Below are 25,511 nucleotides of genomic sequence, written 5' to 3'. Positions count from 1 at the left end.
GAGGGAAGAGATATGGGGATATATGTATATGTATGGCTGATTCACTTTGTTATAAAGCAGAAACTAACACACCATTGTAAAGCAATTATACTCCAATAAAGATGTTAAAAGAAAAAAGAATGGAGCTGAGGTGAGAAAGACTACAAGGGGAGCAAATTTTAAAGGGGAAAGTAGGAACTCTGTTTTAACATGTTAAATTGGAGATGCCTTGTAGACAATTACGTAGAGGTTTGAGTGGGGAGCTGGATACCAGCAAAGAAGGCCTTCAGGGAAAATGTCCAGGCTGGAGGTACAAATTTGTCAACCATCAGCATGTAGATGGGATTTAAAGGCATGAAACCAGATCAGATCTTCAACAGAGTGAAGGGAGACAAAGAAAAGAAGAGGCCCACAGACTGAGCTCTGAGCTATTTCAGTGTTTACAGGTTAGGATCAACCAGCAAAGGAGATGGAGGAGGAGCCATTGGAATACTAGGGGGCAAACTGGGTTTATGTGCAGTCCCAGGACACAGAAAGAGAAAGCTTTTCTGTCAAATGCTGGTAACAGGTCTGAGAAAGGAGAGCCTCCTTCTGCTAACGTCTAAAGTAATTATTTGCTGCATAAGTAACTAGCATAACTAATCACAAACTCCCTTCTGTCGTGATCATTTCTAGAAACACCTTGAAATGTATCTTTGATTGTTACTTGGCTTTTTATGTGTTTATGAGTCATTTTCTTGACCATATTATAAACTCTTTTAGGGCAGGACCATGATATAAATTTCTATGATTTCCATGCAGAATTTAACAAAGGGCCTTGCATAAAGTAGACACTAGACAAACATTTAATCTTTTAATTTGCATATTCAACTAAAATATTACATTCTCTATGAAATATTGCCTACTTAATCTATCTGGAAGTGATCTGTCCCTTCTGTGAACTCAACCGCATTTATTGTCTTCACTTATCAATTGTTGCTTTGCATTACAAGTTATCTTTTCATAGCTATGAGTCTTGTCACCTCTAACTAGGGATTTTCGGTCTTTTAATGGCAAAAGATGAGTCTCACATGTCTTTGTGTACTCCAAATGGCATAAAATTAATTATTAATTAACTCACATAATCAACGACTTGTCTGTATCTAAAGTGCCCTAAATAAGTGCTTATTAATAAATATGTGTTTCCCTGATATATGCTTCCTTTCTGACCTAGTATTTATTCTTCGGAGTCCAGGATTCATGGCCCTGTACTGATATGCACAGCAATGTTCATCTATGCTTAGTTCATCTATGTGTAAAGTTGCCCCACATCTCTGGCATTTCATTAGAGAGGTTTATAGCACCATTATAATAATCACAGCTACTGAAATTTTGTTGCTTATTTTAACAGATAAAAGCATAATTAAAATAGTGGTTTATGCATCTCAGTCCTGAGAAGTGAGGTGATGAGCACGATCTTGTTACCCAGGCTAAAGGAATGACTTTCCTAGATATTAAGACAGATTTGTGTATCACATCTCTCTTTTTCAATTTTGAGCTTTCCAACCCCTGCACTGAAATGGAAAATGCATTCATTTATCTCCTCCCTTGGCCCAGCACTTTTTGACCTGGACTATAGATTATAAAAATTAAAGAAAACTGGAGTCACCCTGAAATGGAGATTATGAGGTGCTTACAAATGTAACAACATGGGGGAGAGTTTCCATCATAAAACTGTAATTCAAGGAGTTTTAAAAATCCCTTATTTTTTGAGCTGAGGCCTTCTGAACAAGCAAAGATAAGAGATTTTCTTACCTATAAAAAGAAGTTTCACATACGAGAATATTGATGTATCACTTCCATACCCAACTTAATCTGAATCCAATCTGACAGCAAACTGTCTTCCAAGATGACAAAGCAGAAAGGTCCCTCCCAGGGAAAATCAGAACATGAACAGAGATGACTTAATGTCAGTTACATCTTGTATATTAACACAGTGACAGTGATGACTCAATGTCAGTTACATCTTGTATATTAACACAGTGACATTGTGCTTGGCAGCACCATTTACTGATGTGATTTTTATTTTTAAATTTAATGTTCCACAACTATAGACTTTTCCAACCTGATTGACAAACTTCTTAAAAAGTAAGGAAAACTTCATTGAGTTTGCTGGTTTTTTTTACTTTTCTAATGTAACATCAATTATTTGACCTTAAATGGAGGAACAATGCCTCAGACTATGTAATAAATGTAGAGATTCCACAAAGAGAGTGAAAATGAAGTCTTTGATCTTAAAAAACATGGAGTTCTAACCTGGTCATATAGATCATGGGATTCTTCATTGTGATGTGATCGTAGTAACCACGAAATTCATTATTTTTAGAGGACTGAAGAATATATGTATCAATGTTTCAAGAAGATTTCCAGCAAGAGTATAGTATTTTAAAGTCAGCACATTAGCTCAGAAAAGTCAGTACAAAGCAGAATCAGAAATTCAAGTGCATTTCTGAGTCATTGCTCCCAGCATCTCAATTATAGTTAGCAGGAATTGCTTTGATTTTTTCCAGACTTTTATTTAATATAGCAACTAAAATAAAGTGCTGTGCTTTCTGACTTTCTGGGCAGCATTTGTTTTCATATTATCAGCCTGGCTTTTATCTCTGCGCTCACTCTGTGAAGTCCTGTTACTGAGAAGTTTGACCACAGGAGCTGCTGGACTCTACAGGGGAAAGGACTAGATTGAGTAGGAGGTGGAAGTGGAGAGAGGGACTTAGTTGGCTTTTTCCTCCATTTGTTTTACAATCCAGAAAGATTTCTGGTATTCTAAACATAGCACGAGAAAGAGCCAAGATACTTGGGAGATTATTATATACTACAAAGATTCTTCTAAACAACTTAATGTGTATCCTTATGCTAAAAATGTAGTCTCTTCCTCCCTGAAATCACAATAAAAAGAGAATTAATTGGAAAGTTTGGCTGAATAAACAAGGTAGACTCATAGGAAAGGTTTTCATTCTTGCATATAAAATTTTACATGTATATTTAAAAGGAAAATATAGTTAAGGAGAGAAAGGAAGAGAGAAAGAATAAGGGCATTATAATTTTAAATTAAACTTTTTATTTTGAAATAATTGTAAATTCACATGCAGTTGTTAAACAAAAAAAAAATTAGAGGGATCCTGTGTGCCCTTTACAAGTTCCTCCAACTGCAATATCTTGCAAGACTATGTGTGCATTGAATTTTGATATGATATTATAGAACATATTATGAATGGAGTATGGTGATTGCTTGCATAAATAAGACATGTCTGTGAGAAATCAACATCTTGATTCTACTTAGTCCACAGAAATTTCATGGAGGAGACAGGGTTGATTTTAAGAAAGTTATGCTTAGTGAACTAAGGTGGAATATATTTGAGGCCTAGAATACAATCTGAAAATTTTGGGAGTTAACAGAGACAGAAAGAGTAGCTGGGTGAGTCTATGAGACCAGAATTATCCTAATACCAAAACAAGGCAATGACATTACAAGAAAAGAAAACTATGGACCAGTATCTCTCATGAATAGAGATGCAAAAATCGTCAACAAAATATTAGCATATTAAATTTAAAAATGTACAAAAAGAATTATACACTATGACTGAGTGGGATTTATCCCAGGTATGCAGTGACAGTTCAACATTCAAAAAACAATTAATGTAATCCATCACATCAGATTAAAAAAAGAAAAAAAATCACATGATCATGATAGATACAGAAAAAGCATTTGACAAAATCCAATGCCAATTCATGATTTAAAAAAACTCGATAAACTAGGAATAGAGAGGTATTTCCTCAACTTGACAAAGAATATCTACAAAAAGCCTACAGCTAACTTAATGGTGAGAAACTTGAAGCATATTTGCTAAGGTCAGGTACAAGGCAAGGATGTTCCCTCTCATCACTCATTTTCAACATTGTACTGGAAGTTCTAGCTAATGCAATAAGACAAAGGAAATATAAGGTATACAGATTAGGAAGAAAGACATAAAACTGTCTTTGCTCATAGATGACACTATTGTCTATGTAGCAAATACAAAACAATCAACAAAAAAACATCCTGGAACTACTAAGTGATTATTGCAAGGTTGCAGGTTACAGGGTTAATAGACAAAAGTTAATTGCTTTCCATACCAGCAATGAACAAGTGGAATTTGAAATTAGTAACACAACGCCATTTACATTAGCATCCCCCAAAATGAAATACTTAGATATAAATCTAACAAAATATGTACAAGACCTATCCAAGGAAAGCTCAAAACTCTAATGAGCAAAATCAAAGAAGAACTAAATAAATGGAAAGATATTCCATGTTCTTGGATAGGAAGACTCGATATTGTCAAGATGTCAGTTCCTCCCAGCTTGATCTATAGATTCAATGCAATCCTAATCAAAATCCCAACAGTTCTTTTGTGGATATTGATAAACTGATTCTAAAGTTTATATAGTTTATATGAAGAGACAAAAGACCCAGAATAGCCAACACAATATTGAAAGAGAAGAACAAAGTTGGAATACTGATACTACCTGACTTCAAGCCTTACCATTAAGCTACAGTAATCAAGACAGTATGGTATTGGGAAAGGGACAGACAAATAGATTAATAGAAGAGCTCTGAAGTAGATCCACACAAGTATAGTTAACTTACCTTTAACAATGGAATAAAGGAAGTACAATGGAGCAAAGATAGTGTTCTCAACAAATGGTGCTGGGACAACTGGACATCCATGTGTAAAAAAATGGATCTAGACACAGACTATACACCCTTCACAAAACTAACTCAAAACGGATCACAGAACTAAATGTAAAATGCAAAATTATTAAGAAAAAATCCTAGAAGATAACATAGGAAAAAACCTAGATGACTTTGAGTATGGCAATGACTTTTTAGGTACATCAACAAAAGCGTGATCCATGAAAGAAATAATTGATAAGTTGGACTTTATTAAAATGAAAAACTTCTGCTCCATGCAAGACAATATCAAGAGAATGAGAAGACAAGCCACAGAATGGGAAGAATATTCTCAAAGACACATCTGGCAAAGGACTGTTAAATATACAAAGAACTCTTAAAACTCAATAATAGAAAAACAAACGACCCGATTAAAAAATAGGCCAAAGATATTAATGGACACCTCACCAGAGAAGATATACGGATGACAAACATATGAAAAGATGCTCCACATCATATGTCACTGGGGAAACGCAAATTAAAGCAATGAGACACCATTACAAACCTATTAGAATGGCCAAAATCCAGAACACTGACAACACCAAATGCTGGTGAGGATGTGATGCAACAGAAACTCTCATTCATTGCTGGCAGGAATGCAAAATACTACAGCCACTTTGGAAGACAATTTGGTGGTTTCTTACAAAGCTAAACATATTACCATATGATCCAGCAATCATGCTTCTTGGTTTTCACCCAAGTGGAATGAAAACTTATGTCCACACAAAACCTGTACGTTGTTGTTTGTAGCAGCTTCATTCATAATTGCCAAAGCTTGGGAGCAACCATGATGCCCTTCAGTAGGTGAATGGATAAACTGTGGTCCATCCAGACAATGGAACACTGTTCAGCCCTAAAAGGAAATGAGCTATCAAGCCATAAAAAGACAAGAAGGAACCATAAATGCATATTACTAAGTGAAAGAAGTCAATCTGAAAAGACTGCATACTGTGTGATTCCAACTATATGACATTCTGGGAATAAGAGGGGATTTTTAGGGCGGTAAAAATACTCTCCACGATACCATAATGACGTGTCATTATACATTTGTCAAAACCTATAGACAACACAAAAGTGAACCCTCATGTGAACTCTGGAGTTTGGGTGATAACAATGTGTCAATGTAGGTTCATCAGTTGTAACAAAACTAACACTCTGGTGGGGGATGTTGATAATGGGGGAAGTTATACCTGAGCGAGGCCAAGGATTATATGCAACATCTCCCCTCAACTTTGCTGTGAACCTAAAAGTGCTCTAAGAAAATAAAGTCTTAAAAAAAAAGAGTAGCTGGGTACAGTAATAGAAAAAACAGAAGGGCCAAAATTGCATGGTTGCCTATTAAGCAAAAGTGAATGACTATTATTTCTGACAACAGTAAAAGTCTTTTAGTGAAAGTGACAGCTAGAGAAGACAATTTTGACAGGAGTCCTATGACACTTAAAGATTTATGACAATAGATATTTGCTCACCTATGATTTCCTCTATTTGTTATGCAGGCAAAGCTTTAGTAAATAGCTTTGAGAAACCTAATTTATCTACCTATCTATCTATAAACGAAAGCTGGGTATATTTTAATAATTACCAGATAAAATATTTCTGCCTTGGTTCTTTTATCTTGTATTTCAGTGAATTATCATGACTGTAATTCTGTTCTTTGTTCAGTGAGATTGGCAAAGTTTCATTTCACTTCATTATCTGAATTCCTCTTTTGGAGAAGTGGGCTGAGAGCTGGGCTGAGGAGGGGATTAAGGAGGCAATTCAGACAGAACTAAGAGTAATCCCAGAGAGTGCATCCAAGGAGCAAAACTAAAATTGTGAGACAAGCAGGCTGTCCAAAGGGTCTGCTGCACAGCCTCTGTGCTCTGTATAACTCCTGGGAGCAGCTTTCATGTAGAGAGGCAGCCAGGCCCTGGATATTGAGGTAGACCCCAGATTTGAGGGGTCAAGACAGACACCAGGAACGTCCAACCAGAAACCTCAGATGAGAAGGCAGAAAATGGAAGCCTGAGGAATTCCCAGAACATGTGCTGAAGCTACAGTCCCCTTTATATAAGACAGCAATGGACTCATTCTGGTGAGGAGGGAGCCATTAAAAATACAGCAAACTCCTAAGGAAAATAAAAATCATCCACTAAACTGAAATGTAGTAACTATAGTTTCAAATTCATAGGACATCAATTGGGCCATGGCCATCTTTCTGTTATGTACAGATTTTCATGGCATTACAGTATTTGAACAGTATTTTTATTATCGTTATGTGCTTACACCCTCCTCCTCCCTGTCCCCCTTCAGAGATACTTTGATCTGCTCCGTGCTCTCTCCTCACACATAAGCTTCTCTATCAGGGTTGATATCATAGTTTAAGCTATAGCAACTTCACTCAAGTAGGGGACAGGAGCAGGAAGCTGATTCCCTGGGCCCTGTGGTCCCTTCCGTCCCTTGCCCCTTTGAAAAAAAAAAAGGACAAGTTAAAGTTTTGTCCTCTCTAATTCCCTGTCTTTCATGTTCTCCTATTCCAGGCCTCCCCTCACCCACTTTGGACACTGAGGGAGAGGGTTTTGGTAGGATGTCAATACGGTGTACTATAGGTCACATATATCACACAGAACAATTGCCATCATGACACATAGACTTGCATGATAATACTTGTGGGCACCCTTTTCCATCAAGGGACTCTGCATACAGAGAGAGCTTGATATTGTTCTCCTCAAATTTATGGTCCCTCAGTAAAGAAAATAAAATATTTTCCATTTAAATTACTTTTTGTTACTTATGGCTTAAAATAAAACATGTAAATCTATTTTTCAGGGGGAAGAGTTTCCATAAGGGTATATATGGTATGATTACAATTTCACAAAATATTTGGGTATATCTGTATATACCTAGACAATAAACCAAAATATTTATAGTGCTTATTTCTAAGTGGTAAAGCTATAGGTGATTATTTTCTTCTATATATTTTTTCTAATGAAAATTACTTACAAAATTGCTGCCATAAAGGGTATCCAAATTTTAACAGAAAATTCCAATTGAGCTCTTGTCAGTACAAAATTATTTGTCCTTTTTTCAGAAAACACAAAACGTCGATTATAATTCATACAATTAGATCAAATATGAGTGAATCCAAAATAAATACATATAACTTTCTTATTACATAGATGAAAATTGACTAAATGTGTATTCAAATATATATACATAAATAGAATACCCTTGGAGGGGCTGGTAATGGTGTTTGCCTCTAGAAAAGGAAACTGAGTAGCTATAAGATGTTATCGTGTCCTTGAGATCTTTGGTATTTTTGTATTATGTGAATTTTACAAATAAAAAAATAATTAAAAACTAAGAAAAGTAAAAACATGTATTTAAATTCCTCTAACTACCATTTTCAATCACTTTTTGGTCCTTTCTTACACATAAAACCATTTTCCATGGTTAGGTTAATTTACTCTGGTTTTGATTTAGTTTGATTCACTGCCAAAAATGTAGAGTCTCTTCTATAGCCCTATTTGGATAATAAATAACTAGGACCAGTTTCCCACCAAATGTCTCAACACTGAATGTTGTGGATAATTTTTGTCTTCTTTGCAAAACCTCTCACAATGCTGTCACTAAAGAAGATGTAACTGCTGGATTTGACCTTGCTTTCAGTTAGGTGAAGTTTTGTTTATAGAAAAGCCTTGAGATTAAGATCAAGTTTTGTAACTACAATTATCACAGAACAGGTGTCGGTCAAGCGCTGGGTACAGACATTCATTTGTATCCTGATTCATTCATGCAAGTTCCCTTAGAACAGTGCTTTTCTCAGTTTTCAACTTCCTTCTTCCTGTATTCACTTTTATAAACTGACTTGTTTCTTCTGGGACTGAAAAGACATGGATCAGTTGCGTAGAGAGAAGACATGGAGGAAATACAATGCAGAAAAGACAGTCTTCTCAACAAGAGAAAAGACATCCATCAGATGACATCCCAAAGTCCCTTCCAGCCTAACCTGTACATGTAAAATATTTATGTTGCCTCTGGTTTAGCTAAGCACGGTTTGCAGACCATTTCCATGGTAACATGAAAACTGTATGTGTTAATTTCTAAATTTTGACACTAACTGATGACAGGTGGGTTGTGTGCAAAGCCCATGGTATTGAAATGCTTAGGAGGGAAGGAGGACATGAAAAACCTAATGAACAATGAAAAGGTGGTAAAGTTAACGAACTGGTGGCATAAATTAACTACCTCAGCACGCATATAAATGTTTATAAGAATCATCTGAATTCCTGAGCATTTATTTACTTAACCAAAGCTTAAAAGCATTAAGAAGTGGGGAAAAGCTTGATCAGACATGAGACCTCAGAAACCTCCCACTGATTGCTATTACAACATTAGTGGAGAGGACATACAGATTACTGGACTGAAATTGAATTCCACAAGGAGGAAGGCAGAGAGCACTGAAAGATAACTAAACAAAGGGAAGTGCCAGATGTGAAAAATCAAGAAGCTATAAGCAATCCCAATGGCATAACAACGGAAATATGAGTTAGAGTTACGAGAACGGTAATTCAAAGTATTGAGAGCCAAAGTTAAACATGCCAAATAAATAAATGACATGTCACCATAACGGAAACATTTTATTTTACATGGTCTGAAACACCAATTCTTAGAATTGCTCCTAAGAGTTACATAGGAAGCAAAAAAATAAGAAAGACAACAAAAGTGAAAACACAAACAAAAATTAGAGAGCATACACAAGAGTATAGCTCAGCAACGGCATGTATATTTGTGACACCAGTTTAACACACCAGTGTAGTAGATGGTGTAAAATTGAGAACCTTTCCATTCTGAATAAACGTCTTATCCATTTGATACAAATATGGATTATGAATTCAAAGGAAGGTATTTTCTTATATATGTAGTCTTTTTATTTATTTTTATATATTTATTTTTGGCTGTGTTGGGTCTTCGTTTCTGTGAGAGGGCTTTCTCTAGTTGCGGCAAGTGGGGGCCACTCTTCATCGTGGTGCGCAGGCCTCTCACAATCGCGGCCTCTCTTGTTGCTGAGCATAGACTCCAGACGCGCAGGCTCAGTAGTTGTGGCTCACGGGCCTAGTTGCTCCGTGGCATGTGGGATCTTCCGAGACCAGGGCTCGAACCCGTGTCCCCTGCATTGGCAGGCAGGTTCTCAACCACTGTGCCACCAGGGAAGTCCGGGGGCCACTCTTCATTGTGGTGCGCGGGCCTCTCACTATCGTGGCATCTCTTGTTGCGGAGCACAGGCTCCAGACGCGCAGGGTCAGTAATTGTGGCTCACGGGCCTAGTTGCTCCGCGGCATGTGGGATCTTCCCAGACCAGGGCTCAAACCCGTGTCCCCTGCATTAGCAGGCAGATTCTCAACCACTGTGCCACCAGGGAAGCCCTGTAGTCTTTTTTATATTGATCACTAACCCATCACAGGGACAGAATTTTGGTAAATTGTGCTTATTTTGAACCATGTCTTAATCACCTTTGATTTTATACATATTAAATACTTCATATTCAACTTAAAAAGGGAAAGAAATAAAGATAGAGAATATAGACGATTCTTTTAGGATCAAGAGAGAGTTTGTGTTTTTGTTTTTGAAGATAGCAGACAACGATGAGAAAGACCCAATAGGGAAAGTAAAATCAATTATGCAGGACAGAAGAAGGACACTGTCAGGACTAAAATTCTGGAGTAAGCTTGAGGGGATAGAATCCTGCATTAGTAGAGAAGTTTTCAGGCCAGGTTATATGGGTAGAGATGCAGATAGGTTGGTAGACTTGGTGATGGGAGTGTGTGAACCTTCTTACTGTGTCTACTTTCTCAATGAAATGATGGAAAAGTGTGTTAGCTGAGAGTTCAAAGAAAAGAGGGAGTGTTTGAGATGTGAGGAGCAAGAAACAGATGTGAAAGAATACTTTCAGAGACATTACTGGGGGGTCCACTTGAAGGAAATGGTCATGAATTTTAAGAGATTGGTTCAGCTGCATGAATAAAGGTGGAAAGTAGGCAGACAATGGAACTTCATGGAGGGCAGGTTTTTTCAGGCAAGTAAATGGAAAGAGAGTGAAAAGGGAATTGAGCTCATCTGCAAGGAGTGATTTTTAAAATGAAAGACCCATGGGAACTAAACCAGGTGTGGGCTTGATGAACATGTGAAAAGGCAGTGGTGAGCTCAGTAGGGTGGAAGTCCTGGCGGCATCAGGAAATTGTTGGCTATAGAAGCGGGAGTGAGCTGAAAGAGAGGACATGGGGGTTAGAGAACGGTAAGCCTGGAATTCTGATTCTGAGGGTGTGAAGTTATTGGTAATGATGGTTGTAGGATGTGGCCCTGGAACGAGTGGCTGAAACGGGGTTGAGGAAAGATCGCTGGATATAAACAAGTCAAAGAACTGAGTGAGAGGCTGGGAGGCTGCGTGGATCATTTGCCTGAATGTTGAAATTACCAAAAATGGATGGCAAAATTAGGTAGAGAGAGAGAGAGAAGTTATGGAGACATGGAGCTAGGTTTAAATTTTTTCAAAGATAGGAGTGACTGGTTGGGACTGTACCATAAGGGAGGGTAGATAGTGGTAGAGTCTAATGCCACGTGTATTTAAAATCAATATGTGAATAATTCTGTAAATGAACATTTTATTCATAACCATGGATATCTGCCAGAATAGAGGTTGCATCAATGCAGCTAGTTTATATTAAATGAAAAACACACCAAAAATATTTTTATATATTTAGCAATGAAACTTGAGAGCAAATTTTTATCATGACCATGAATGTTATTCCTACTTTTACAGAATTACTAAGAAATTTCCAGATTCAGAAAGTTGCCTTCTAACTTGAGAACTGCGAGAGGATTAAATCAGAATACTAATGAAGTGTTTGGAACAGGACCCAACAAATAGTAAGTACCTAATAAAAAGTCATGAGGGAAGAAAACTAAAGATGACTCCCTATGAGGAAATATGCCAAGCCTGCTTTGCCACTTTTCTTTATACATTGTCCTAAACCAAACAACAAAATAAACCTTTTATGTCAAAGGTCACCTTGATCTACACTGGTTTTCCCTGATTTGTAGACCAGATACTTTTTCTATTATTTCTGAGAAGAGTCTTGTGCTAAGAAATATAAACTTTGCTTCTGGATGTTGTAAGTACTGGGGGAAAGATTTAATAATTGATGCTGGAACTATTGACTCACCATATTTTTATAATCATGGGGTACATGTTAAGATGCCAAACCCAGAATCCACAAAGTTGGATATATCCGACCACTTAAACACGGCAAAAACAAACGAATAAACCATAAAGAAGGTTTTGACTTTTTAACCTTAAGGTTAGAAGGCAAAAGACAAACTGAGAAAATTAGCTTCAACATGTGGGGTTGAAAAAGAATATCCCTAATGTAAAAAGAGGTTTTATAAAACAATAAGAAAAAGACAAGCCGTAATTTTTTTTAAAGGGCAAAAGACATGGATATGAATAGGGATTAAATGACTAGAAATGGCTGATGAATATATAAGAAGATATTTGTCAGAAGAAATCGAAGGCACCTGGTCTTCATTGTTGTTTGTAAAACCAATAATGCTCAGCTTTAAAGAGGATGCAGAGAAGCACCCTCTCAAGCAATATTAATGGGAATGAAAATTAGAACAGTATCAAGTTTTTGGTTGTCAGTTGGCAATTTTTATCAAAATCCTAAATATGCATATCCTTTGACCTAGCAATTCCACTTATAAGAATTTACTCTATGCAGATAAGGTGACAGTACCCAAAATATTTGTGTCTCAGCATCAGTAACAGTAGAAAACCACTGCAAAGTGTTTGTGGTCATGAAAAGATACACCCAACAGACTGCTGAATGAAACAAGTATGTTACAAAGTAGCATGTGTGGTTCTGATTACATTTATGTAAAAATATATATGTGTGTGTTGATATGTAAGTGTCCAAACTGATGTCTGAAAGGATGTTCCCAACCATGTGAATAGTGATTATCTTTGAGTAGTGGAATTTCTGATCATTTTTACTTTGTTTATGTTTTTGTTTATGGTTTATGTTTTTTGTATATTGTTTGAATTGTATATGAGGACCACTTGTTGCCCTAGTGACCATATATATATATACACACACAAACATCCTTGTACCTTTACTCTAATTGCCTGAAAGAAATTCCCTGAAAAGGCCTTGATTAAAAAGGAGGAGAATGATTAACTTACACCTCAAGTTTTGTCTGAGGCCAGTCCTATCAATGAGAAATTTTTTATCTTACATTCAGGTTAATTTCTGTGTTGAATTTTACTTAGTTAATAGTCATAAGTTTAATTGAGCTCTCAATGTAGGGGAGAAAAAAAAACCCCACATTTTTCTCTTCTGAAACCTTGACTTCTTTGGGTCAAATTAAGTGCGTTGTTCCTAAACTGTTAAAAACTCATTGCTCACATTTTGTTAGCAGTTCCACAGGAATCCAAGAAAGAACACATTGAAATTTCAAAATGGCAAAAACTGAGTTTCCTTTCGCCCATAGTTTAGAATACAGTTTCCTTGACTCTGGGTGTCCCTGTGCTGACGGAAGTCTGAGTCTGGGGATGCCTCTGCTAGCCCACACCCAGGGCCTCAGGGGAAGAGGCCCGTCACTCCACCGTCGCTGTGGCAGAGGGTACCCTGATGCGCTTGAGTGCTGATTTCATGGTGCTGGTGATCCTATTTAGGATATGGGTGGCGGCAGGGGGGACCCTCAAAGTTGCATTTACCTGTTTGTTTCTCAAGGGCTGAACCACTTCTCGAAGGCACAGGTCTAGATCATTGAGATAGTCCTTTTCCGTCTGTATCAGCTCCTTGATGATTTTCGAACGCTTTGCCATCATTCTCTGATGTTCCTTCTCCTGAATTAGGGTCTCAGCCGTGGAACACCCAGCCTGTGGGGTCATCTTTTCTGTTAAATGAAAACACGTACGTATGAGGCATTCTGTTGAGATTTCTGGTTCCTTCATTACAAACAATGCCACTGCAGGATTATTGTTAGCAAGGGAAAAGGCTTAGAGTGTCTTCACGTGTGTTCTTGGGAAGTGATGTGTGGACGTTTCCCTTAAGGTTGGAATCCTATGAAACTATGAGAGGGAAGAGGTGTGAGAATGAATACTTCCAACAGGTCAGTTAAAAAATACTTGACATGTCTAGTCTTTAAAATATCCCATTGCTGCTATATTAGGTTACAAACCTGGTCTTCAGCTAGAGATAAAATGTATAAAATCATAGTTCAGAACTTCTTCTGGACACATTTAAGTCAAGGGAAGATTTTTAATTAGTAAGTGGAACACCTTCCAATTTTGTCTCTATTATTAAAAATAATTGCCCCTCATTCTCAGTGGGTGGTACACAAATCTCCATGAAATGGAAAACAATTGTACATGATTGAGATTTGTCTTTCAGTTCACAGAATCTCTGAGGAGTGAGGCAGTGGTAGGTTAAACAAATTTCAACTAAGATTTTTCACAGCGGCTTCCCTGGTGGCACAGTGGTTGAGTCTGCCTGCCAATGCAGGGGACACGGGCTCGAGCCCTGGTCTGGGAAGATCCCACAGGCCGCGGAGCAACTGGGCCTGTGAGCCACAGCTACTGAGCCTGCGCGTCTGGGGCTTGTGTTCTGCAGCAAGAGAGGCCGCAACAGTGACAGGCCCGCGCACCGCGATGAGGACTGGCCCCCACTCGCCACAACTGGAGAAAGCCCTCGCACAGAAACGAAGACCCAGCACAGCCAAATAAATAAATAGCGTTCCCTTTTTAAAAAAAAAAAAAAAGATTTTTCACAGCTCGTCTTCAATGGGGTGCATATCTTGTTATTTCAGAATTCTTGAGCTACCAAACGGAAATTTTTAATTAAAAAAATCACAGTGCTGAGGAGATGTTGAGATAAATGGGAATCCTCACATGTAGCCAAGGTTTTATATAAAGTAAAATGTAAGAAAGCTAAATATCTTCAAGAATGAGCTTCCCCACGGTGATGTAAAATTTTGGAAGCCACAACTAGGTCACAGATGAAATCAGAGCAGTGACAGATAGTGGGGCAGTGTGTATGTGTGTGTGTAAATGGATTTGCTTCAAGCCTGATGTCATCACAAACTTAATTTTCATCGTAGTCTCTAGTTGCAGAAGTAATTTTATTTCCTTTAAAACTAATATGATTCTAGTAACTGACGTGTAAGACATCTCTAATGCTGACACTACTTCCTGAGAATGTAGAGCTTTACAAAAGGGCTTAGAAAGACTCTGTATGGGGGAAAAAGGGCACAGATCTCACTTATGGAAATGGAAATAAAGAGAGGATGTTCTCTTGGCTGAGCCCAGAGCTAAGACAACTGGAGGAATACTATCATAGCAGAGTTAATGGTTCAATGTGAAGAGACTGCCCCTAGAATGTGAATAGACACTAAGAATAGTGAGCATTCCTCTGTCCCTGGCCCAGTCATTTCAGGAGTCCCGACAGAGGCTTCATAATCCAACCTAGGGAAGCATACTGTGGTGGTAATTCCAGCATTAGTTTGGAAGGTGCACTAGATTGGTCTTTGGACAATCCTGACTTGCAGGTGAATATGCTTCTGGGTCATTTGCCTGGAAACTATTCTTCCTTCATCAGGAAAGAAGAAGGATTTGACCAATAGCACTTAACAGCACATGGTTTTACAAGGCTTAGGCCATTCAGTGCCAGAGAAATAATCTACATAAGTTATTGAAGAAGAGAATCATGTAAGGAGCCTTCATATCCTGATCTATGTTATGAGAACTTGGGGGTTCTTCCTAATTTATGATACTTTTATTGGAAGGTGTAAAAAGCCTGTCTCTCAGCACCCCAAATTCGACAGGAAGAGTTACAATTAGGCGTCACTATTATGAACTCTTCTGGATATAAAAGAGAAAGGCAGGTCACTGGTGAGGAGAGATGCAGTGAACAGGTTGTATTCACAAGTGGACCTTGTGACCTTTGGGAGCCTACCTTTGGCTGCTCCTTCTAAAAGGTTGGGGGCTGGAAGTCAGAGGGCAGAGGGGGGAGTGATGGGGCTTCTTTTCTCCTGGGATGTATAAAATAGCTCACAGACAGAAACTTCACTAGTAGAGAGCTGGCAAACCAGTATGGATAGTATTCAATTATTATTTAATATTACCTCAAAAATAAAAGGGGCACTGCTGAAAAACTGTTCTAACCGATGTCTGCTTTTCCAAGTTCTAAACATTTTGTGCCTTACAAATAAGGGGGGTCTAGCAAGGAGAAGGGAGTCTTTCCTGATCTTTGGCCAAGAAATATTCCAAAAATACATTCTCAGGTTCTTTTTAGTTCTCAATTCCAGGACTCAATTACTACATCAATTTAACTTATTTTACAGATTTCTCCAGTTGCTGCACTTGAAATGTACAATATCAGATTTTATTAATTAAAAATTAGATTTTCCAATCCTGCTCAATATCTTGTTAGGAATCAAGTTAGGGGGTCACAGGGTTGGAAATAAAGTGTCAGTCAAGATATTCAACTTCAGAAACTTCTCCCTTCAGGGATAAAAACCTTCTTAGAGAATTCAGAGTGGAGCAATCTTGAGAGCTACCTTTGTTTGTTCTTTTGACTCAAATTTATTGTGGGAACAAAGACTTCCCGTCATTCTCCGATTGTTTCCAGAAAACAACAATTTTGCCATCCGGTCTCTAAACACGGGTTCTGTTTACATTTCTTAAACCAACAAACTCTCCGCAATGTATTGTGGGCACAAGCTTTGTTTTTTTTTTGTTTTTTTTGTTTTTTTAAACATCTTTATTGGAGTATACTTGCTTTACAATGGTGTTAGTTTCTGCTTTATAACAAAGTGAATCAGTTATACATATACATATGTTCCCATATCTCTTCCCTCTTGCATCTCCCTCCCTCCCACCCTCCCTATCCCACCCCTCTAGGTGGTCACAAAGCACCGAGCTGATCTCCCTGTGCTATGCGGTTGCTTCCCACTAGCTATCTATTTTACATTTGGTAGTGTATATATGTCTATGCCACTCTCTCACCCTGTCACATCTTACCCCTCCCCCTCCCCATATCCTCAAGTCCATTCTCTAGTAGGTCTGTGTCTTTATTCCCATCTTGCCACTAGGTTCTTCATGACCTTTATTTTCCCTTAGATTCCATATATATGTGTTAGCATACTGTATTTGTTTTTCTCTTTCTGACTTACTTCACTCTGTATGACAGACTCTAACTCCATCCACCTCACTACAAATACCTCCATTTCATTTCTTTTTATGGCTGAGTAATATTCCATTGTATATATGTGCCACATCTTCTTTATCCATTCATCTGATGATGGACACTTAGGTTGCTTCCATGTCCTGGCTATTGTAAATAGAGCTGCAATGAACATTTTGGTACATGACTCTTTTTGAATTATGGTTTTCTCAGGGAATATGCCCAGTAGTGGGATTGCTGGGTCGTATGGTAGTTCACTTTTTACTTTTTTAAGGAACCTCCATACTGTTCTCCATAGTGGCTGTATCAATTTACATTCCCACCAACAGTGCAAGAGTGTTCCCTTTTCTCCACACCCTCTCCAGCATTTATTGTTTCTAGATTTTTTGATGATGGCCATTCTGACCAGTGTGAGATGATATCTCATTGTAGTTTTGATTTGCATTTCTCTAATGATTAATGATGTTGAGCATTTTTTCATGTGTCTGTTGGCAATCTGTATATCTTCTTTGGAGAAATGTCTATTTAGGTCTTCTGCCCATTTTTGGATTGGGTTGTTTGTTTTTTTGTTATTGAGCTGCATGAGCTGCTTGTAAATCTTGGAGATTAATCCTTTGTCCGTTAATTCGTTTGCAAATATTTTCTCCCATTCTGAGGGTTGTCTTTTGGTCTTGTTTATGGTTTCCTTTGCTGTGCAAAAGCTTTTAAGTTTCATTAGGTCCCATTTGTTTATTTGTGTTTTTATTTCCATTTCTCTAGCAGGTGGGTCAAAAAGGATCTTGCTGTGATTTATGTCATAGAGTGTTCTGCCTATGTTTGCCTCTAAGAGTTTGATAGTGTCTGGCCTTACACTTAGGTCTTTAATCCATTTTGAGTTTATTTTTGTGTATGGTGTCAGGGAGTGTTCTAATTTCATACTTTGACATGTATCTGTCCAATTTTCCCAGCACCACTTATTGAAGAGGCTGTCTTTTCTCCACTGTATATGCTTGCCTCCTTTATCAAAGATAAGGTGACCATATGTGCGTGGGTTTATCTCTGGGCTTTCTATCCTGTTCCATTGATCTATATTTCTGTTTTTGTGCCAGTACCAAACTGTCTTGATTACTGTAGCTTTGTAATATAGTCTGAAGTCAGGGAGCCTGATTCCTCCAGCTCCATTTTTCGTTCTCAAGATTGCTTTGGCTATTCGGGGTCTTTTGTGTTTCCATACAAATTGTGAAATTTTTTGTTCTAGTTCTGTGAAAAATGCCAGTGGTAGTTTGATAGGGATTGCATTGAATCTGTAGATTGCTTTGGGTAGTAGAGTCATTTTCACAATGTTGATTCTTCCAATCCAGGAACATGGTATATCTCTCCATCTATTTGTATCATCTTTAATTTCTTTCATCAGTGTCTTATAATTTTCTGCATACAGGTCTTTTGTCTCCTTAGGTAGGTTTATTCCTAGATATTTTATTCTTTTTGTTGCAATGGTAAACGGGAGTGTTTTCTTAATTTCACTTTCAGATTTTTCGTCATTAGTGTATAGAAATGCAAGAGATTTCTGTGCATTAATTTTGTATACTGCTACTTTACCAAATTCATTGATTAGCTCTAGTAGTTTCCTGGTAGCATCTTTAGGATTCTCTATGTATAGTATCATGTCATCTGCAAACAGTGACAGCTTTACTTCTTCTTTTCCGATTTGGATTCCTTTTATTTCTTTGTCTTCTCTGATTGCTGTGGCTAACACTTCCAAAACTATGTTGAATAATAGTGGTGAGAGTGGGCAACCTTGTCCCTGATCTTAGTGGAAGTGGTTTCAGTTTTTCACCATCGAGGACAAGTTGGCTGTGGGTTTGTCATATATGGCCTTTATTATGTTGAGGAAAGTTCCCTCTATGCCTACTTTCTGCAGGGCTTTTATCATAAATGGGTGTTGAATTTTGTCGAAAGCTTTCTCTGCATCTATTGAGATGATCATATGGTTTTTCTCCTTCAATTTGTTAATATGGTGTATCACGTTGATTGATTTGCGTATATTGAAGAATCCTTGCATTCCTGGAATGAACCCCACTTGATCATGGTGTATGATCCTTTTAATGTGCTGTTGGATTCTGTTTGCTAGTATTTTGTTGAGGATTTTTGCATCTATGTTCATCAGTGATATTGGCCTGTAGTTTTCTTTCTTTGTGACATCTTTGTCTGGTTTTGGTATCAGGGTGAGGGTGGCCTCATAGAATGAGTTTGGGAGTGTTCCTCCCTCTGCAATATTTTGGAAGAGTTTGAGAAGGATAGGTGTTAGCTCTTCCCTAAATGTTTGATAGAATTCGCCTGTGAAGCCATCTGGTCCTGGGCTTTTGTTTGTTGGAAGACTTTTAATCACAGTCTCAATTTCAGTGCTTGTGATTGGTCTGTTTATATTTTCTATTTCTTCCTGGTTCAGTCTCGGAAGGTTGTGCTTTTCTAAGAATTTTGTGCTTTTCTAAGAATTTGTCCATCTCTTCCAGGTTGTCCATTTTATTGGCATATAGTTGCTTGTAGTAATCTCTCATTATCTTTTGTATTTCTGCAGTGTCAGTTGTTACTTCTCCTTTTTCATTTCTAATTCTATTGATTTGAGTCTTCTCCCTTTTTTCTTGATGAGTCTGGCTAATGGTTTATCAATTTTGTTTATCTTCTCAAAGAACCAGCTTTTAGTTTTATTGATCTTCGCTATTGCCTCCTTCATTTCTTTTTCATTTATTTCTGATCTGATCTTTATGATTTCTTTCCTTCTGCTAGCTTTGGGGTGTTTTTGTTCTTCTCTCTCTAATTGCTTCAGGTGCAAGGTTAGGTTATTTATTCGAGATATTTCCTGTTTCTTGAGGTAGGCTTGTATTGCTATAAACTTCCCTCTTAGCACTGCTTTTGCTGCATCCCATATGTTTTGGGTCGTCGTGTCTCCATTGTCATTTGTTTCTAGGTATTTTTTGATTTCCCCTTTGATTTCTTCAGTGATCACTTCGTTATTAAGTAGTGTATTGTGTAGCCTCCATGTGTTTGTATTTTTTACAGATCTTTTCCTGTAATTGATATCTAGTCTCATAGCGTTGTGGTCGGAAAAGATACTTGATACGATTTCAATTTTCTTAAATTTACCAAGGCTTGATTTGCGACCCAAGATATGATCTATCCTGGAGAATGTTCCATGAGCACTTGAGAAAAATGTGTATTCTGTTGTTTTTGGGTGGAATGTCCTATAAATATCAATTAAGTCCATCTTGTTTAATGTATCATTTAAAGCTTGTGTTTCCTTATTTATTTTCATTTTGGATGATCTCTCCATTGGTGAAAGTGAGGTGTTAAAGTCCCCTACTATGATTGAGTTGCTGTCGATTTCCCCTTTTATGGCTGTTAGTATTTGCCTTATGTATTGAGGTGCTCCTATGTTGGATGCATAAATATTTACAATTGTTATACCTTCCTCTTGGATCAATCCCTTGATCATTATATAGTGTCCTTCTTTGTCTCTTGTAATAGTCTTTATTTTAAAGTCTATTTTGTCTGATATGAGAATTGCTACTCCAGCTTTTTTTTGATTTCCATTTGCGTGGAATATCTTTTTCCATCCCCTCACTTTCAGTCTGTATGTGTCTCTAGGTCTGAAGTGGGTCTCTTGTAGACAGCATATATATGGGTCTTGTTTTTGTATCCATTCAGCCAGTCTGTGTCTTTTGGTGGGAGCATTTAATCCATTTACATTTAAGGTAATTATCGATATGTATGTTCCTATTCCCATTTTCTTAAATGTTTTGGGTTTGTTATTGTAGGTGTTTTCCTTCTCTTGTGTTTCTTGCCCAGAGAAGTTCCTTTAGCATTTGTTGTAAAGCTGGTTTGGTGGTGCTGGACTCTCTCAGCTTTTGCTTGTCTGTAAAGGTTTTAATTTCTCCATAAAATCTGAATGAGATCCTTGCTGGGTAGAGTAACCTTGGTTGTACGTTTTTCTCCTTTATCACTTTAAGTATATCCTGCCACTCCCTTCTGGCTTGCAGAGTTTCTGCTGAAAGATCAGCTGTTAACCTTATGGGGATTCCCTTGTGTGTTATTTGTTGTTTTTCCCTTGCTGCTTTTAATATGTTTTCTTTATATTTAATTTTTGACAGTTTGATTAATATGTGTCTTGGTGTGTTTCTCCTTGGATTTATCCTGTATGGGACTCTCTGTGCTTCCAGGACTTGATTAACTATTTCCTTTCCCATATTAGGGAAGGTTTCAACTATAATCTCTTCAAATATTTTCTCAGTCCCTTTCTTTTTCTCTTCTTCTTCTGGGACCCCTATAATTCAAATGTTGGTGCGTTTAATGTTGTCCCAGAGGTCTCTGAGACTGTCCTCAGTTCTTTTCATTCTTTTATCTTTATTCTGCTCTGCAGTAGTTATTTCCACCATTTTATCTTCCAGGTCACTTATCTTTTCTTCTGCCTCAGTTATTCTGCTATTGATCCCATCTAGAGTATTTTTAATTTCATTTATTGTGTTTTTCATCATTGCTTGGTTCCTCTTTAGTTCTTCTACATCCTTGTTAAATGTTTCTTGCATTTTGTCTATTCTCTTTCCAAGATTTTGGATCATCCTTACTATCATTATTCTGAATTCTTTTTCAGGTAGACTACCTATTTCTTCTTCATTTGTTAGGTCTGGTGTGTTTTGACCCTGCTCCTTCATCTGCTGTGTGTTTTTCTGTCTTCTCATTTTGCTTATCTTACTGTGTTTGGGGTCTCCTTTTCACAGGCTGCAGGTTCGTAGTTCCCGTTGTTTTTGGTATCTGTCCGCAGTGGCTAAGGTTGGCTCAGTGGGTTGTGTAGGCTTCCTGGTGGAGGGGACTAGTGCCTGTGTTCTGGTGGATGAGGTTGGATCTTGTCTTTCTGGTGGGCACGTCCACATCTGGTGGTGTATTTTGGGGTGTCTGTGGCCTTATTATGATTTTAGGCAGCCTCTCTGCTAATGGATGGGCCTGTGTTTCTGTCTTGCTAGTTGTTTGGCATAGGGTGTCCAGCACTGTAGCTTGCTGGTCGTTGAGTGAAGCTGGGTCTTGATGTTGAGATGGAGATCTCTGAGAGATTTTTGCCGTTTGGTATTACGTGGAGCTGGGAGGTCTCTTGTGGACCACTGTCCTGAAGTTGGCTCTCCCACCTCAGAGGCACGGCCCTGATGCCTGCCTGGAGCACCAGGAGCCTTTCATCCACACGGCTCAGAGTAAAAGGGAGAAAAAATAGAAAGAAAGAAAGAAAGAAAGAGGATAAAATATAATGAAGTAAAATAAAGCTATTATAAAGCAAAGCTATACAGACAAAATCTCACCCAGAAGCATATACATATACACTCACAAAAAAAAGGAAAAGGGGAAAAATTAATATATCCTGCTCCCAAAGTCCACCTCCTGAATTTGGGATGATTCGTTGTCTATTCAGGTATTCCACAGATGCAGGCACATAAAGTTGATTGTGGAGATTTAATCCGCTGCTTCTGAGGCTGCTGGGAGAGATTTCCCTTTCTCTTCTTTGTTCGCACAGCTCCCGGGGTTCAGCTTTGGATTTGGACCCGCCTCTGCGTGTAGGTCACCTGAGGGCGTCTGTTCCCCGCCCAGACAGAACGGGGTTAAAGGAGCAGCTGCTTCGGGGGCTCTGGCTCACTCAGGCCGGGGGGAGGGAAGGATACGGATGCGGGGCGAGCCTGCAGCGGCAAACGCCGGCGTGACATTGCACCAGCCTGAGGCGCGCCGTGCGTTCTCCCGCGGAAGTTGTCCCTGGATCACGGGAGCCTGGCAGTGGCAGGCTGCACCCGCTCCCGGGAGGGGCGGTGTGGAGAGTGACCTGTGCTCGCACACAGGCTTTTTGGTGGCGGCAGCAGCAGCCTTAGCGTCTCATGCCCGTCTCTGGGGCCCGCGCTGATCACCGCGGCTCGTGCCCGTCTCTGGAGTTCGTTTAGGCGGCACTCTGAATCCCCTCTCCTTGTGCGCCGTGAAACAAAGAGGCAAGAAAAAGTCTCTTGCCTCTTCAGCAGCTGCAGACTTTTTCCCGGACTCCCTCCCGGCTAGCACCGAAGCCCGAGCCTCAGCTCCCAGCCCCCGCCCGCCCCGGCGGCTGAGCAGACCAGCCTCTCGGGCTGGTGAGTGCTGCTCGGCGCCGAGCCTCTGTGCGGGAATCTCTCCGCTTTGCCCTCCGCACCCTTGTGGCTGTGCTCTCCTCTGTGGCTCCGAAGCTTCCCCCCTCTGCTACCCGCAGTCTCCGCCCGCGAAGGGGCTTCCTAGTGCGTGGAAACCTTTCCTCCTTCACAGCTCCCTCCCACTGGTGCAGGTGCCGTCCCTATTCTTTTGTCTCTGTTATTTCTTTTTTCTTTTGCCCTACCCAAGTACGGGGGGAGTTTCTTGCCTTTTTGGAGGTCAGACGTTTTCTGCCAGCGTTCAGTGGGTGTTCTGTAGGAGCAGTTCCACGTGTAGATGTATTTCTGATGTATCTGTGGGAAGGAAGGTGATCTCCACGTCTTACTCTTCCGCCATCTTGCCCTATTCCCCATTTGTGTCACAAGCTTTGTTTTTATAAGATCCTTCTCAACCTTTAAAGCTTTTACATTTCAGTTATACTACGTTTTTACACATAAAACTACTTGTAACACACGAATATGACCAATATAGATCACCCAAATCAGCAGTCCGCCATAATAATCTTTTATTTCTAGATAAAGCAACAGAGGAGCTAAGTATTTAGGAAAGAAGGAAAAATAAATCTTTAGGAATGACTATTTTCCAGTAGTTAGCATAAACTAAAAGACTGTGTCAAAACTAAAGGGAAATGGAGGCTAAAAGGACATTTAGATAGTTTTAACCAAAATATGCTACTGTGAATGAAATCGGTACCACGTAAGTGACCTCCCCTTGCCCAACCTCTTTCTTTTACCCTCGAGCTTTATTTTTCCAGCAGTGATGATAAATTTTAACTATTCTAGCTACAGATTTCGTGAGTAACATATGTGGTAATTCCTGGCCAAGAAAGTTTATGTAAAAGGAGTTTGCTGCAGTTTGGGGAAAGGATAACCAGACTTAAGATCACCTCTGCCACTGTTCACAGCAAGAACTTGGTGGATTAAAAAAAAAAAAAGTACTTATCCTCACAGAGCCTCAGTTTCCTCATCTGTAAACTAGGAATGAAAACCATCACAGGGTTATCATAAAGACTGAATTAAATGAGCAATGGTATGTGGAATCTCCTTAAGGTCTTTAAAACCACATAAATGTTAGTTATTTCCACAGACATGGGAATGACAGGGTTCTTTCTCTCAACTCTTGAACTTTTCCACCCCTTAGGGCAAACAGTTATCTCATTATTTTATAGTTATCAGCTTGTGAAGAAAAATGCATGACTCCGAAGTGGGTGGACAGCTATGTTGGGAGAGGAAGAGAAGGAAATATAGGGGCGCCACCCACGGAGGAAATTCAGAATAGAGCTGGCGATTGGAATCCTGGGTAGCCCTTCTGAGCTGGGAGTATGTGTGGGGAGAACCGTGGTCTTCTAGAGAGATGAAAAAGCACCCGAAGGTAAGGGCATGGCTGGGGAGGACTGATGACAGTCTTCACTGAGAGCCCACGTTTTGCTTAGAGTTCATGTGCACTCTTTCTGCTTTGCTGTTGTTGCTATTGCTGCTGCTGTTTTGGGGTGGGTTTTAAGGAGAGGTAATTGATTTAATTTTATCAAGTTATAAAATTATATATAGTTTCAAGGTTAAGTGCCTAGACTTTGCACCACACTTCCTGGATTCAAACTCCACCTCTAACATTAGGTATGTGACCTTGAACAAGGTGTTTAACTCTTTGTGCATCCATTTCCTCATCTGTAAATTAAGGGTAATATTAGTAAAACCTTATAAAGTGTTTGTGAAGATAAAATGAGTTAATGTTTGTTAAACACAACAGTGCTTGGAAGAATAGTAGATATTGTGTAAATGTTTGTATTCTTATTAGATGCAATTCCTGTTTATTAGCTGTAATATAATTTTCACTGTATTTTTAGCTGCATTCCAGTTTAGTGTATAACCTTCCCAAAATATTTTCATGCATGCATATATATACATATAGCAGTTAATTGTTTTTTTTAAACAACATATACTCATATACACGTTCCTCTACAACTTGCTTTTTCAACTTTAGCATTATATGGTGGTAATTTTGTTTGGTAAGCATGTATATATATACATATATCTTTATTCTTTACAATAGCAATATAGTTGTCAGACACTGCTATTTGCCTGTCCAATATCTATTCTCCCATTTGTCTTTTATAAATTGAACACTGAATAGATAAAAATGCTTACTTCTTAGATTCTTTTTAAAACTATGTCTCATTTATGGCAAAAGAGAGATGTAAGCAAAAATCTCTGAGAGGGGTTTCAGGAGTCTGTAAAAAGGCAAACTTGGTTGGGATGCCCCTTCTTCCATCCTTCACCCCTTAGGTTTCTTGCCTCTTTTTTATTGCCTGGAATGTGGATGTGAATCCTGGAAGTGCAGCAGCCATGCTGGAACCATGAAGTACTAGCCACAAA

General features: G+C 38.7%; 1 protein-coding gene across 1 annotated transcript in view; it reads right to left on the bottom strand.

Annotated features, from left to right (window-relative positions):
• Positions 1-25,511, bottom strand: part of ARHGEF38 (Rho guanine nucleotide exchange factor 38) — a 152,985-nt gene that overhangs the window by 92,938 nt on the left and 34,536 nt on the right. Inside the window, exon 2 of the mRNA XM_068542303.1 lies at positions 13,485-13,666. Within this exon, the coding sequence (XP_068398404.1) occupies positions 13,485-13,666 (182 nt within the window). The remainder of the gene's footprint in view (positions 1-13,484; positions 13,667-25,511) is intronic.

Source organism: Eschrichtius robustus, chromosome 4 (genome assembly GCF_028021215.1).
Source record: "Eschrichtius robustus isolate mEscRob2 chromosome 4, mEscRob2.pri, whole genome shotgun sequence".
Classification (NCBI taxonomy): Eukaryota; Metazoa; Chordata; class Mammalia; order Artiodactyla; family Eschrichtiidae; genus Eschrichtius; species Eschrichtius robustus.
This window is presented reverse-complemented; position numbering and strand designations above follow the sequence as displayed.